This window comes from Salmo salar, chromosome 03 (genome assembly GCF_965601325.2).
Source record: "Salmo salar chromosome 03, fSalSal1, whole genome shotgun sequence".
Lineage (NCBI taxonomy): Eukaryota > Metazoa > Chordata > Actinopteri > Salmoniformes > Salmonidae > Salmo > Salmo salar.
The window spans coordinates 58,713,013-58,728,490 of NC_138293.1; the positions used below are offsets into that span (position 1 = coordinate 58,713,013).

Here is a 15,478-nt window from a genome sequence, read left to right on the forward strand (position 1 = left end):
AGGTGGAGAAACGGGGTCCCTGAGATTTTTGGTTCCTCCCTCCAAGTGATGATTATCCACTTGGATTGACAGCGAACACTTTACTTGTGTCCCCAAAACATTGTGAAAGTGTTCTATCTAATATGAGATGATCCTTGGGTAGAAGCAAGGCAGAGAAAACACATTGAAAGTCAATGAAAGCTATTAATTTGTGAAAAACAGAAAAACAGATCCCTGTTAACTGAATAGTGCAACTTGACTAGTGTCTGTTTCTCTGAACATACCACCTCTTTCACCTATAACAATTTGCCTGTTCTAAATTGGAGTGGAGCCTTTACACATTGGAAAGGGTCAGCTAACTCTCATAATATAAATATTTGATTTTGGTGACATTTAAATAAAGCTAAAGATTTAAGTGGTCTCCTTTCTTCTTCTCTTCCTAGTCTATCCTGTTGCCCTAGGCAGTACTCATCAAATATTAACTGCTGTGTTTTGTCCCTGTTATGGCGCGACAACAAATAGTGTCTCCCAGGTAGCAAATGTCAGAGGAACCTTTACAGTTACTAATTTAAGCCCCTTCAGGGAGTTGGTTGTAATGGTAGCATTTAAATCTCTTTCTTCTTCTCCTTTCCCTGGTGTTGAGTTCCCCAAGTGTAGAGACTAAAGATGCTGTTTTCTGTATGGCGTCTCACCCTCTCTGACCCCTTTGTCTCTGGGAGTTTCTTCGTCATCAGCCTTAAAGGGATTCTAGAAGGGATTCTAGAGGTGATTGAAAAGTTGCCAGCGAGTTTTAGTTGAGAGAAAGTGTGTTTCAGTGGTTATACAGTCGTATGAAAAAGTTTGGGCACCCCTCTGAGGCTGCATAATAATTGACTCTGGCGTCACAGAAAATGATCACAGTGGCATGCCATTCATTTTCTAATAAAAGCTGAGTACTGGGGTATTGTCCAGACAAAGATTTTTAGTGTAGCAATATTAAGTTGTATGAAATTAAATCAGATGTGAAAAATAGGCTATGCAAAAATTTGGGCACCCTTGTCATTCTGTTGATTTGAATACCTGTAACTACTTAGCACTGATTAATTGGAACACACAATTGGTTTGGTGAGCTCATTAAGCCTTGAACTTCATAGACAAGTACATCCAATCATGAGAAAAGGTATTTAAGGTGGCCAATTGCAAGTTGTTGTTCTCTTTGACTCTCCTCTGAAGAGTGGCAAAATGGGGGCCTCAAAACAACTGTCAAATGACCTGAAAACAAAGATTGTTCAACATTATGGTTTAGAGGAAGGCTACAAAAAGCTATCGCAGAGATGTAAGCTGTCAGTGTCCACTGTGAGGAAATGGAAGACCACAGGCACAGTTCTTGTTAAGGCCAGAAGTGGCAGGCCAAGTAAAATATCGGAGAGGCAAAGGCGAAGGATGGTGAGAACGGTCAAAAACAGCCCACAGACCACCTCCAAAGACCTACAACATCATCTTGCTGCAGATGGTGTCACTGTGCATCGTTCAACAATTCAGTGAGACTAACCTGGATAAATAAAGGTTCAATAAACATTTAAGAAATAAAAGATTATAGGTGGTAAACACAAAAAGTCACATGAAATAAACAAGGAGGAACAGGTCTCTTACACTGTATATATCAAATTACATCTTGTGTTCCTTCTCAGTGCCTCCTTTGTTTTTTACCATTACCAGAGGTTAACATGGATCTACACAGACTTGTATGGTCTTTACCAGTAAACAGTATGCAGGGCCTATAAGAACTGACACGATCAAATTAAAATGTTGCAAATCATTTATTCAACAGAAAATATGAAGCAAGCCATTACTTCAACAGAATAATAGATGGTTTGGAAGAGTATGATTGATTGAATTACACAAACAGCAGCTGCAATGGAACATGTCTTATTAAAGGGTACTGGCGCCATCATCGGACATTGAAGAGGTAGTGTTTGTTTAGGGTACACACTAAAAAAGGAGGGTTCCGCAAGGGTTCTTTGGGAAGGGTGATGGTTCTATGTGGAACCAGAATGACTCAAATAACCTTCAAATGGTTCTTTGCAGTTCACAAAAGGGTTCTTTGCTTTTTTAGTAATAATTCAAATGTCGGGGTGGCGCCTTATTCAAATATTTTGGGGCGTTGTTTGCTTACAGCTCTTTTTGTGCAAGTGAGAGTGTCATTCCAGTTGATCTAGTCTGTTGTATTATATATGTGTTATATATGTGTTATTTATGACTATGGCCAGACAGTGTTTTGTGAAAGACTCACACGGCCTTGTGTCAATTGAGAACGGTTGACTAAATCAGTGGTTCTCAATTGTCTCAGGGATCCCCAGCCGTTGCAGGGCTAGCACACTTGACTCAACTGGTCAATTAACACAACAGTAAGGAATTTTAACAAGATCATATGGCTGACCTGAAAAAGAAACCCTGTATGCTTCTTCAAAAGAATCTACAAAGGACCTTTGAGATTGAGGAAGGTTCTTTATAGAACCTTTCTCCATAAAGGTTCTATAAAGAACCATAAAAAGGGTTCTATATAGCCCCAAAAAGGGTTGTAACCATAGCGGAACACTTTATTGGTGCTATATAGAACCTTGTATTAATGGTTCTTTTTAGAACCTTAGGAAAGGGTACTTTATAGCACCATACAGGTACCATTTAAAACCTTATGCGCGTGGTTCTTTATACAGTAGCACTTTCAAAGAAAGGTTCTAAACAGGAACAAAAATGGATCCACTATGGTTACAAGCCAAATAACCCTTATTTGGCACGATATAGAACCATTTGTTTTTAGTGTGTAGAGTAGCAAGTACACCATAATCACTTCCTTTATCTGGAGTGTTTCAATTATAATTACAATGCTAGTTTGTATTTTAAGCATTTGGTCAAGCTTCAGGTTGGTGAGCACTTCATACTGCAAAATATTTTTTGTTTTGTTTTTGCTCAATCTGATTGAGTGGGCCTGGTTCCCCAGTGGGTGGGCCTGTGTCCACCAAGCCCACCCATGCCTACGCCCCTGATTTCAATACGGATGAAGAGAACACACACAATGCAACCAATGTGACATGCAACAATGTCTTTGTCATGTTTGGGGTCACTTAGAAATGTCCTTGTTTTTGAAATTAAAGCTAATTGTTTGTCCATTAAAATAACATCAAATTGATCAGAAATACAGTGTAGACATTGCTAATGTTGTAAATGACTATTGTAGCTGGAAACGGCAGATTTTTTTATGGAATATCTAAACAGGCGTACAGAGGCCCATTATCAGCAGCCATCACTCCTGTGTTCCAATGGAATGTTGTGTTAGCTAATCCAAGTTTATCATTTTAAAAGGCTAATTGATCATTAGAAAACCCTTTTGCAATCATGTGCTGATTAAAGAAGCAATAAAACTGTCCTTCTTTAGACTAGTTGAGTATCTGGAGCATCAGCATTTGTGGGTTCGATTATAGGCTCAAAATGGCTTTGGCCTGTTTCATGGCCACCACGGCTAGCCTCCGTCCGTCCAGCTTGACTGTGATGTCTTCTGGGTTGAAGCCCTGGGCGTTTAGGCTCAGGGCCAGGGGGCTGTGGCTCCGGCCTGTCTCAGCCAGGAGTGATGGTTGCTGATAATGGGCCTCTGTACGCCTATGTAGATATTCCATTAAAAATCTGCCGTTTCCAACTACAATAGTCATTTACATTTACAGTCATTAACAATGTCTACACTATATTTCTGATCAATTTTATGTTATTTTAATGGACAAAGAAAGTGTTTTTCTTTCAAAAACAAGGACATTTCTAAGTGGCCCCAAACTTTTGAACGGTATTGTATGTTTTGAGGTGCAGAGTGCAAGGTTACATGTGTTTTCGGACTGTAAAAGTATTTAGTTCACATGACTGTTTGAAATGTATAGTATGCTAGTAATGACAGGATCCACCACTTATTTCTAGTTATCTATTTTAAAACTGTCATCCACACAAACCACAATTCTAGCAACCATCATTCCAATGTCAGATTGTCTTTATTAAATCACATTTATTCAAATAGGCATATTATAAATAATTTTCCACAATGTAATCCACTGGATTGATAATACAATTAAATGATTAACGAAATATAATTCAAGGTTTTGAGGTCTTCACTGTTATGGACTCTTCCGTGTTGCCCTTGGCTATGGGAACGTCCAGGGAGGTTCTGAAGCGGAGGGGGACCTCCTGCTCTGCTGTAGGGGCTTCCAGCTGGGGGGCCGCAGTGGGGGCTTCGATCCTCAGCTGTCCATCTTCTCCCAGAGAACAGGTCAAGGCTGTCAGGTCTAGGTGAGCAGGCAGGTCAATTTTCTGGACAAAGCCTTTCTGTTGGGACGAGGAGGAGGAAAAGGAGCAGGAAGAGATGGCAGAGGAGGTGGATTTAGCCTCTTCTGCTTTGGCCTGTTTCATGGCCACCACGGCTAGCCTCCGTCCGTCCAGCTTGACTGTGATGTCTTCTGGGTTGAAGCCCTGGGCGTTTAGGCTCAGGGCCAGGGGGCTGTGGCTCCGGCCTGTCTCAGCCACCTCCGTGCTGAGGCCCTGGCTCAGAGCTCCTGCTGGAACTCCTGTGCTCCTCCTCTCCAGGAATGGGGAGCCCATTCGGAGGTGGGCCCTCTCGTGCAGCTGGTACATACTGGGGAGCCCATCGCGGAGCTCTTTGAGGAGATCACTGGCCAGGTTGGACCTCCTCTGAAAAAAGTCCTCTTGGATGCCGGATAGGGCATGGTGGCGCATGGGGGGGAAGACCATCCGCTCCTGACTGAAGAAAGGATCGTTTCCAAAGATGCTCTCGATTGCTGGGGTGGCGGACTGAGTCATGTTGTTATTTTTTTCTGTTTTCCTTTCCGGTCTGCTTAGAAGAAGACGAGTGTGAGTTCCTTGGATCTCCAGCTGTGTTGATCTCTTGGTTGGTGAGCTACTCCCAGTGAGTGTTTCTGAACTTGTGGCAGTACCTCTCAGGCTTATATACTCCCTCTCTCCCTATAGCCCTCCCCCTTGTTGCCCTATTTACAACCCATGAGCTCAGTAAAGAAGGACGGGGGAAGGGGGCAGTAAGTGGCATGGGGCAAGAATGCCCTGCGACGAGTCGGTGGGCTAAACTGAGCTTATGGCCATATCCTGTTTACGTGTTTTTACGGGCAGACGCTTCTATTTCCCCCTCTGTGTTTGTCATTGGTTCATTAGTCACAGCGTCGGGTTGGTCGTGCCACAGCTGAGGGTCGCCTTACCACCCTCCACCCTCTATCCTGAGTCACGGCTGTTGGATGAGATCAACGGGCTGATATTGTCCCTGGTGTGTCATACATGTGTTTGGAGCCCCACCCCTGTCTATTTGGGGGTGCTGGATAGGCTCGGGTGACATACTGGAAGTGAAGGCTACAGATGGCTGGACACCCCCGGGGTTAGCTGACGTGAACCCACAACTATACTTTAGGAGCCAAGTGTTGTGGCCGTGTACTAGGGGGCTATCCTCATAGTTCAGGATGGGTTCAATGAGCTCATGCACCAGGTACCAGGTAAGCAGAGAAGAGACATGCGTGATGCGTCGCTGTCAAACAGAAGTCTAAGGAAGTTAGTCCGTTTGAATATCGTTGGTACATTAGCACAGACTGAGGTCTATTTTAGACAACTTCCTGGTAGTATAAATGCTGACACCATGAGTATAGCAACATGAAAGAGGGTGTACAAAAGTAAATTGATGAGCGCTGCTTTTTTAAATTTACAGCATGTACTTTTCAGTCATCAGACACTTTGGGACCTGCCATTCTAGGAATATCACCCCCCAGCAAATGTTATTACCATTCACAGTCAGAAACAGGCTACACTCGAAATCCTATAAGTATTTATTTGTACACTCTAATAATGGTGCTACCATTCACAGTCACAGAAACACAATAACTAGCTCTATTTGGAGATATTTAAGGATCACATATAGTGATTCTGTACGAAGTGAAGCAGCTTCATACAAATTCACCTCAACCCTCAGCTCAACTTCACACCCTTAGAAATTGTGTGTGGCTGATTTGTGTGTATGTGCGTGTGTGCCCTCATGTCAACCCGTGTGTGTGTCTGTGCTTCCACCCGTGTGTGTGTGTGTGTGTGTGTGTGTGTGTGTGTGTGTGTGTGTGTGTGTGTGTGTATTGATCACCCACAGACTGAAGCCATAAAGAACTGAGTCTGCTCCATTCTTTAGCGGCATGTGGCAGGTGTCTCCCAGTGCGTGCTGGGAGCTGGGCCATATGTCACCGTGTCACCCACAATCCTCCCTGCGATGGAGTCAGGAGATTGATGGGGCCTAGAGACACTCAGTCATAGTTATAGCGAGGAGAGGAGAGAATATTTATAGCTGAGGAACTCAGGAAGAGTCATATTACAACCCCTTACACTTCTAGCATTTATACTGTAAGTTAAAGACCCACAACTGCTGCCCGGGATATTGATTGGATGCTGATTGGATGCTGGCCAATCAATGATCTTAGTTAAAATAGGTAAAATTGCATCATTCCCAAATTCAACAATATCACTAAAGTGATTTCTTCAAGGAGACTGCTTTGGTCTTACTGTAGTTATTGAATATAGAAGTGTTGCTCAAGTGTTATTAACTTCTGGTTCTGAAGGGCCACAGTGTGTGCAGGCTTTTACATTTTAGTCATTTAGCAGACGCTCTTATCCAGAGCGACTTACAGTAGTGAATGCATACATTTCATACAATTTCATACATTTTCTTTTTTCCCTGTGCTGGCCCCCCATAGGAATTGAACCCACAACCCTGGCGTTGCAAACACCATGCTCTACCAACTGAGCTACAGGGAAGGCATGTGTCTCAGCCCAGCACTTCCTGATTCGGCTAAACAAGATCTTGGTGACAAGTTGATAAGGTGCTGTTGCGCTAGGCCATAAAAAGACACTTGGTGCAGTTTGGTAGGCAGTAAATACCCACATACCAATGCCCGACTTTATCTGTGCTATCTTTATCCACTAGGTGATGACAAAGCCTCAGAGTTGGGGCTTAAAATATACGCTGAGTGTACAAAGCATTAGGACATAGAATGACCAGGTGAATCCAGGTGAAAGCTATGATCCCTTAAAGCTATAATACAATTGAGACATGGATTGTGTATGTGTGCCATTCAAAGGGTGAAAGGGCAAGACAAACTATTTAAGTGCCTTTGAATGGGGTATGGAAGTAGATGCCAGGTGCACAGGTTTGAGTGTGTCAAGACCTGCGAAGTCGCTATGTTTTTCCAACAGTTTCCTGTGTATCAAGAATGGTCCACCACCCAAAGGACATCCGGCCAACTTGACTCAACTCTGGGAAGCGTTGGAGTCAACATGGGCCAGCATCCCTGTGGAACGCTTTCGACACCTTGTAGAGTCCATGCCCTGACTTATTGAGGCTGTCCTGATGGCAAAAGGGTGTGCAACTCAATATTAGGAAGGCGTTCCAAATGTTTTGTACACTCAGTGTATGTGGAACCACATGACCAAGTAGAGATGAAAGCGCATCTTTTGATTTGAGAGCATCAGTGTGGTGACTTCAATAAGAACACTAGAGGTCAGCCCTGAGCCATTTTACTAAATGAAAGCAACTTCCTTGCAGCTGCAGGAAACTTATTGGCTGGTGGGTGGCACTGTTGGTTAAGTTTGTAGACTCTCCGATACACCAGATACGTAGCCACAGGTTCACTGGCATGGAGAGCAAAGTCATGAGGCATATACTGTATGTATTTAGCGTTCCTACTACATGACTGTTAGGACTAATGAAAACAATCCAAGACACACAGAGGGGAACAGGACAATGGAATGTGTTGCATGCCACACTCGCATGCACACAACCACACACACATGCACACAAGTAACCCCCCACAAACACACTCAAACAAGCACCCCCCCACCCCGCCAACACACACACACCCTCCTCCCAACCACTTTCCCCTTTGAAACACAAAAACGGTGCTTTTAGCAGCAGTGGGTCCCCAGCAGGGAGGGGCTTTCTGGCCCTCTCGCATCACAGAGGGGAAAATCTATTAATCTGACAGCTCTCTCTCCCAGAAAGCCATGCAACTCCTCCTCCGGGAACCATGGGAAGGTCTCATGGAAACCAGATCAGGGACAGAGGGAGGGAAGGAGAGAGGGAGGGAGAGGGTGAAATGGAGTGGCGGGAGAGAGGGAAGGAGAGAGAGGGAAGGAGAGGGGGAGTGTGTGTGTGTGTGAGAGAGAGAGAGAAAGAGAGAGAGAGAGAGAGAGAGAGAGAGAGAGAGAGAGTGAGAGAGAGAGAGAGAGAGAGAGAGAGACCGAAAAAACAACTGGCCCTTAATACAGTTGATCTCTTGCCTGGTCTTAAGTAAGTCGTAACATAAGCAGAAGTCCAAATGATGTATGCATGGTTTATTGGACTCCTATAGGCTTGCGGTGTTGGATTAGATTGATATGCTGTTTGGAGAGTGTATGAGCATGGCGTACAGACAAGATAACTTAACAGGGAAAAGAGGAGCAGAACAAACACAGAAAAGAGAAACACGAGGTGAAATGAAACAGCGAAATAAGAAATTCTATCATGCACAGAGGACACAGAGGAATGTGTGGGACACAGACAGGCAGCCTGTGTCACAGATACTGAAAGTGATCAACCACCATGGCATGAGAAGCTTGGCAGCGAGAGGAAGTGAGTTGATGGGTGAAGGCTGCTACCGCAACTCTGTGGCAACCTACTCTCAACCTCGCCATGTCTCGTCTGTCTCAACCACACCTGACCTGACCCACTGGGGTACACGGTTCAACTTCTTCTGACTCCAACCTACAGTTTTGTTTTTTTTGACAATTGCTAGGACTCATTTCTCAGTACTTGTGCAACTTTTTCAAAACTCTTCACACAGTGTGCACAACAGCAGTCTATGTGGGATCAAGTGTGGATCGTTTTCCATTGCTTTGGCACAAAATGCATTCAATGACAACCTCTTTCAAATTTCATGAATTCTTTTCTCACTCAGACACAACCACCACCGATACTCTATGTACCTACAGGCCAATTTGCACGTGTTTGCATGCTCTTTTCAAAACTGTTCAACTTCAGTTCAAAACCTAGCGTAACACAAAATTTAATAAGACAGCAATTTGCTACATTCCTACAGTAATACCGTATTGAAATATATTCCAAATCTAAATAATGAAATACTATCAAAACAATTAGACCAACCCCAGCTGATTCCCATTGTAGCTGAACACCTACCCAGGTGTTAGTCTTTCAATTACATTACCATCTATACAAAAGGGGACATCTTAGGAATAATGCTGTACTGTAATGTAAACATGGACCCAGCCAGAGATAGAGAAGTGGCTGACAGAGGAAGAAGATTGCCAGGGATGAACCAGGCATGCCAAAAGATTATTTCCTAGGTGTATTGCCCAAGATGACATAAGATGTGATGTGGATAAGAACCTGTGGCCAAATGCAGAAGACAGGGTTGACAAGCATTGCTACGGTATCTGTATCGGTAGATGGTGTAAATACAAATTCTTGTATTTTGGAATCACTCAAAGCCAAAAATTGACATAAAACATATTGAAGCATATTGCATCATCTCTGATTCATTCCTGTAACATATACTGCAGTGAACTCTAAACAGTAGAGAGGTGTCATTCTTGTTTTTGTAATTTTACAAAAGAAAACATTGTGTAATGCTGCCTGTTGTTAGTGTTTTTTAGGCCGTTGTTTTATGAGTGACAAAGTGTGCTTGTTGGGTGACAAACTTTGCTAGCGTTATGGAAGAATGAGTTGATTTGAGACATGTAAGAAGTGTTTTGATAGTTTTAGTGCATTTTGGATGGGAAATGAACTGCTGTGCCAAGCTGAAAGTTGGTTAGGAGAACTGTGTGAAGAGTTCTGAAAAAGTGGCCTAAGTATTGAGAAATGGGTCCTAGCAATTGTAAATAAAAAACTGTAATCTGCTATTCTAGTCTGGACCTATGATCTCTGTGTATACCATAGGTCATACAGAAGATACAGGGAAAGATTTAATTTCAGCATCACTCATTTCCGTGATTAGAAATGATTGCACGCATGCAAAGGCACTCTATCGCTCTCATGCTGTCACACGCATATGTGCAGGAACGAGTGCCCCCACACACACACCACACACACACACACACACACACACACACACACACACACACACACACACACACACACACACACACACACACACACACACACACACACACACACACACACACACACACACACACACACATATACACACACACACCCCACTCCCCCACACACACACTCACACACAGGGACACACACACTCACTAAGGCACATCTGTACATGTTCATGTAGGTACAGGCCCATTAGTTGAGTGGTGCCTGTCCAGCACCATAACAATATGTGTGATGGCTGGCAACGCCCCCCCTCTCTCCCTTCAATTGGCAACAGCTGCTGTCTACTACAGATGGTACAAGTCATCCGTCTATGAGAAAATATTAGGGGCATTAACTACACCCCCTGTAGACACACACACACACAAGCACACACACACACAGAGATACTGAGGCCTGCACTATATGTCTGTAGTATAGGGACGGTTAATGACTCTACCTCTGCCCTGCCAGGGAAGGGCCTGCCTGGGAGGGAAGCTGGCCAGCGTTGGTCTGGGGCGTGTGGATGTGACCTCTCTTTCTCTCTTCCTGTGTCTGTGTCACTGATGAGAGAGCAGGGGCAAAACCCAGTGAGTCATAGGAAGGTGTGTGTGTGTGTGTGTGTGTGTGTGTGTGTGTGTGGTGTGTGGCTTGAGGGGCTGGTGTATGTGTGTTACTTATGCCTTTGCAAAATTCCAATATAGTGTCCTAGGAAAAGCATTCTGTCACATAAACGGAAGGCATCATTTACTGTAAATAACAAATAAATAATTAATTGCTTTTGTTGACCTTGTTACCGCTTGCAATTATAGTATAGCTTTGTCATAAGAAATTCATAATAAAATTATTGTGACTGACTGTTTGGTAATATAGGTAGGAGATCGACCAGCAACATCCTGGTTTGTAATGCAAACACACGAATGTGCCTATTAACCAATAAGGCTGCAGGATACAGTGCTAATCAGCATCACAGTTTGTTCCACTCAGTCCAGACAAGCACAGCAATGTCCAGACAAGATCCACTTAATCCAACACATTGAGTAATAGACGAGCGCTGCAGTCAGCCAGTCAGTCAGTCAGTCAGTCATTCAGCCAGTCAGCCAGCCAGCCAGCCAAATGAATGTGAGTGATTTCATTACTGTCGTGTTGCTAGTGGAGCTGGAGACAGCAGCTGCTACAGGAAATCTGAGGATTTCTGAGGAAATACAGGAAGTCTCCATAAATTCAGCCAGCTGACATTTAGGACTACGTAAATACATTACTTTGGTTTGAAGATGAGAAGAATAGACATCCAGCGAAGGGAGATGAAATATGGCGTCTGTCTTAGTAATGCTGCTGTTACAAATTGTTCATGCATGATGCCAAACCAACGGTAAAGCTCTACTACTAACCATGAGAAACAACTCAGAACTAACTGTCTGTGTGATTAAGTTCGTAATGCGTAGACGGGCATTTTGTTTCATCACACTCACAGGTAGGCATATTTACCATATGTAGGTATATTTACCCTATGTAAGCATATTTACCCTATGTAGGTATATTTACCCTATGTAGGCATATTTACCCTATGTAGGTATATATACCCTATGTAGGTATATTTACAGTATGTAGGCATATTTACCCTATGTAGGTATATTTACCCTATGTAAGCATATTTACCCTATGTAGGTATATTTACCCTGTGTAGCTATATTTACAGTATGTAGGCATATTTACCCTATGTAGGTATATTTACCCTATGTAAGCATATTTACCCTATGTAGGTATATTTACCCTATCTAAGCATATTTACCCTATGTAGGCATATTTACCCTATGTAGGCATATTTACCCTATGTATGCATATTTAACCTATGTAGGAATATTTACCCTATGTAGGTATATTTACCCTATGTAGGCATATTTAACCTATGTAGGCATATTTACCCTATGTAGGTATATTTACCCTATGTAGGCATATTTAACCTATGTAGGCACATTTACCCTATGTAGGCACATTTACCCTATGTAGGCCATGGCACATATCTTCAATTCATCTGCTGTTGTTTTGCGTGTCAGAGACTTGAAAGGCCAATACGGTTCTGCAGAAAAAGAGTTTCATTTCCCTGTTCTTTCTGAAACCACTTCAGCACTACTCACCACAAGTTCCTCCTGCAAACGTTACATGAACCGTATGGCACTCTGGTACATCTCTGTCCTCTCAGAAGACACAGCAGCTATGCATACTTTGTGTCTCGGCGGGGAAAATGCACTAGCTAGAATTTGGGAATAGCTCTCTGTGGAAGTAAATTCATGAAGTTAGAAGTTATTTGGGCCACACACAGGTTAAGAGTTTGTTGGGTCAATTCTGTACGATCGTGGAGGAAATGTTGAAACATTTGTTTACAGTACTAAAACCTGATTCATCTTGTGATATGAATATGTCTACTTACTAGCAGAAATGTTGGCAAAATACTATTTTCTCAATGTTTCCCTATTTTAAATTGAGTTGGCATTGCTATACAAGAAACAAAAATGTAACATTCAGACTTTTTAAACATGTTCAGATTATGACTTTAAGAGTGAGTGTTTGCTGACTTGTTTCCTTAGCTACTGGGTGTCAACACTCTGAGCCACTCTTCTCTTTCTGTCATCTTCACACCATCTCTCTCTCTCTTACTCTCTCTCTCTCTCTCTCTTACTCTCTCTCTCTCTCTCTTTCTCTCTCTCTCTCTCTCTCTCTCTCTCGCTCTCTCTCTCTCTCTCTCTCTATATATATATATATATATATATACATTTGAAGTCAGAAGTTTACATACACTTAGGTTGGAGTCATTAAAACTCGTTTTTCAACCACTCCACAAAGTTCCTGTTAACAAACTATAGTTCTGGCAAGTCGGTTAGGACATCTACTTTGTGCATGACACAAGTCATTTTTCCAACAATTGTTTACAGAGAGATTATTTCACTTATAATTCACTGTATCACAATTCCAGTGGGTCAGAAGTTTACATACACTAAGTTGACTGTGCCTTTAAACAGCTTGGACAATCCCAGAAAATGATGTCATGATTTAGAATCTTCTGATAGGCTAATTTACATAATTTGAGTCAATTGGAGGTGTACCTGTGGATGTATTTCAAGGTCTAAATTCAAAATCAGTGTCTCTTTGCTTGACATCATGGGAAAATCTGAAGAAATCAGCCAAGACCTCAGAAAAAAATTGTAGACCTCCACAAATCTGGTTCATCCTTGGGAGCAATTTCCAAACGCCTGAAGGTACCACGTTCATCTGTACAAACAATAGTACACAAGTATAAACACCATGGGACCACGCAGCCATCATACGGTTCAGGAAGGAGACGCATTCTGTCTCCTACAGATGAATGTACTCTGGTGCGAAAAGTGCAAATCAATCCCAGAACAACAGCAAAGGAACTTGTGAAGATGCTGGAGGAAACAGGTACAAAAGTATCTATATCCACAGTAAACCGAGTCCTATATCGACATAACCTGAAAGGCCGCTCAGCAAGGAAGAAGCCACTGCTCCAAAACCGCCATAAAAAAGCCAGACTACGGGTTGCAACTGCACATGGGGACAAAGATTGTACTTTTTGGAGAAATGTCCTCTGGTCTGATGAAACAAAAATAGAACTGTTTGGCCATGATGACCATGGAGAAAAAAGGGGGGGCTTGCAAGCTGAAGAACACCATCCCAACCATGAAGCACGGGGGTGGCAGCATCATGTTGTGGGGGTGCTTTGTTGCAGGAGAGACTGGTGCACTTCACAAAATAGATGGCATCATGAGGCAGGAAAATTATGTGGATACATTGAAGCAACATCTCAAGAAATCAGTCAGGAAGTTAAAGCTTGGTCGCAAATGGGTCTTCCAAATGGACAATGACCCCAAGCATACTTCCAAAGTTGTGGCAAAATGGCTTAAGGACAACAAAGTCAAGGTATTGGAGTGGCCATCACAAAGCCCTGACCTCAATCCTATAGAACATTTGTTGGCAGAACTGAAAAAGCATGTGCGAGCAAGTATGCCTACAAACCTGACTCAGTTACACCAGCTCTGTCAGGGGAATGGGCCAAAATTCATTGAACTTATTGTGGGAAGCTTGTGGAACTTTACCCGAAAGGTTTGACCCAAGTTAAACAATTTAAAGGCAATGCTACCAAAGACCAATTGAGTGTATGTAAACTTCTGACACACTGAGAATGTGGTGAAAGAAATAAAAGCTGAAATAAATCATTCACTCTCTACTATTATTCTGACATTTCACATTCTTAAAATAAAGTGGTGATCCTAACTGACCTAAGACAGGGAATTTGTACCAGGATTAAATGTCAGGAATTGTGAAAAACTGAGTTTAAATATATTTGGCTAAGGTGTATGTAAACCTCCGACTATATATATATATATATATATATATATATATATATCTTTCTCTCTCCCTCTTTCTCTCTCTCTTACTCCCTCTCGCTCTCTTTCTCTCTCCCTCTCTCTCTATCTCTCTTTGCCACTTCCTGTCTCACCCTGCCCTGACATCCTGTCAGTTTCCATGGCAACCTTGAGTAACCTCTCATACATACTAGAGCCAGGCCTAGGAGCAGGGTCATGGTCTATTTGACTTTGACGTCATGCCACTCGGGCTGCAGTAGGGCCACGAATCCACTCCTACATGGAATACAGATATATATTGATTCCTATGGATACGAGTTTCTGTTAAATGACTCAAATGTAATGTGAATGAATATTACCCTATCCATTATATTTTTCTCATTTTCTAATGATTAGATAATAGGAGGCAGGGTTATTAGGAGTTAATGAATAAATACAAAATGTTCAGAAGAAAAAAAATCGTTAGATGAATCACATTTTAATTCATTTTCTAATCTGACTGTAACTGAAATTAAGCTGGCTCTCGTTATCCTTATTATCAGCAGAGTTGCCCTTCAGGCTGTGGTGTAGTGAAAACAAATGCTCACCATACATAACCTGCCGTGCCTGGCTATACTGAGACCTAGAGGGTATGTGTGCTCACTTTGGACCCCATTGTCCACCTCCTACCGCAGGGCATGAGGGAGCAGGAGAGAGAGGGGCCTGGGTAGGAATTATGGATGGGGTGGAGATGGGAGAGGTACTATGAATAAGGAGGTAATGTGAGGGAGGCCTGGTTAAACACGGGAATGGGTGGGGGTGGGTAAGGAGTGTGAATGAGGGAAGATGGGAGGGAGGGGGCTGGGTATAGACCAGGGAGTGTTTATGGGGGGGTTAGGGGCTGTGGATGGGGGGGTGGGGTTGTTTCAAGCCGTATGGGGTGTTCCAGCTGTATCGGATCAGTGGCTGGACTGTAAAC

General features: G+C 42.9%; 1 protein-coding gene across 1 annotated transcript; it reads right to left on the reverse strand.

The window, feature by feature from the left end:
- Window positions 1–3,973: 3,973 nt before the first annotated feature.
- Window positions 3,974–4,952, reverse strand: LOC106600960 (heat shock protein Hsp-16.1/Hsp-16.11). The gene has a single exon (XM_014192767.3). It carries the CDS (start codon window positions 4,813–4,815, stop codon window positions 4,093–4,095), a length of 723 nt encoding a protein of 240 aa, XP_014048242.1. The 5' UTR covers window positions 4,816–4,952; the 3' UTR covers window positions 3,974–4,092.
- Between the last annotated feature and the right edge of the window lie 10,526 nt (window positions 4,953–15,478).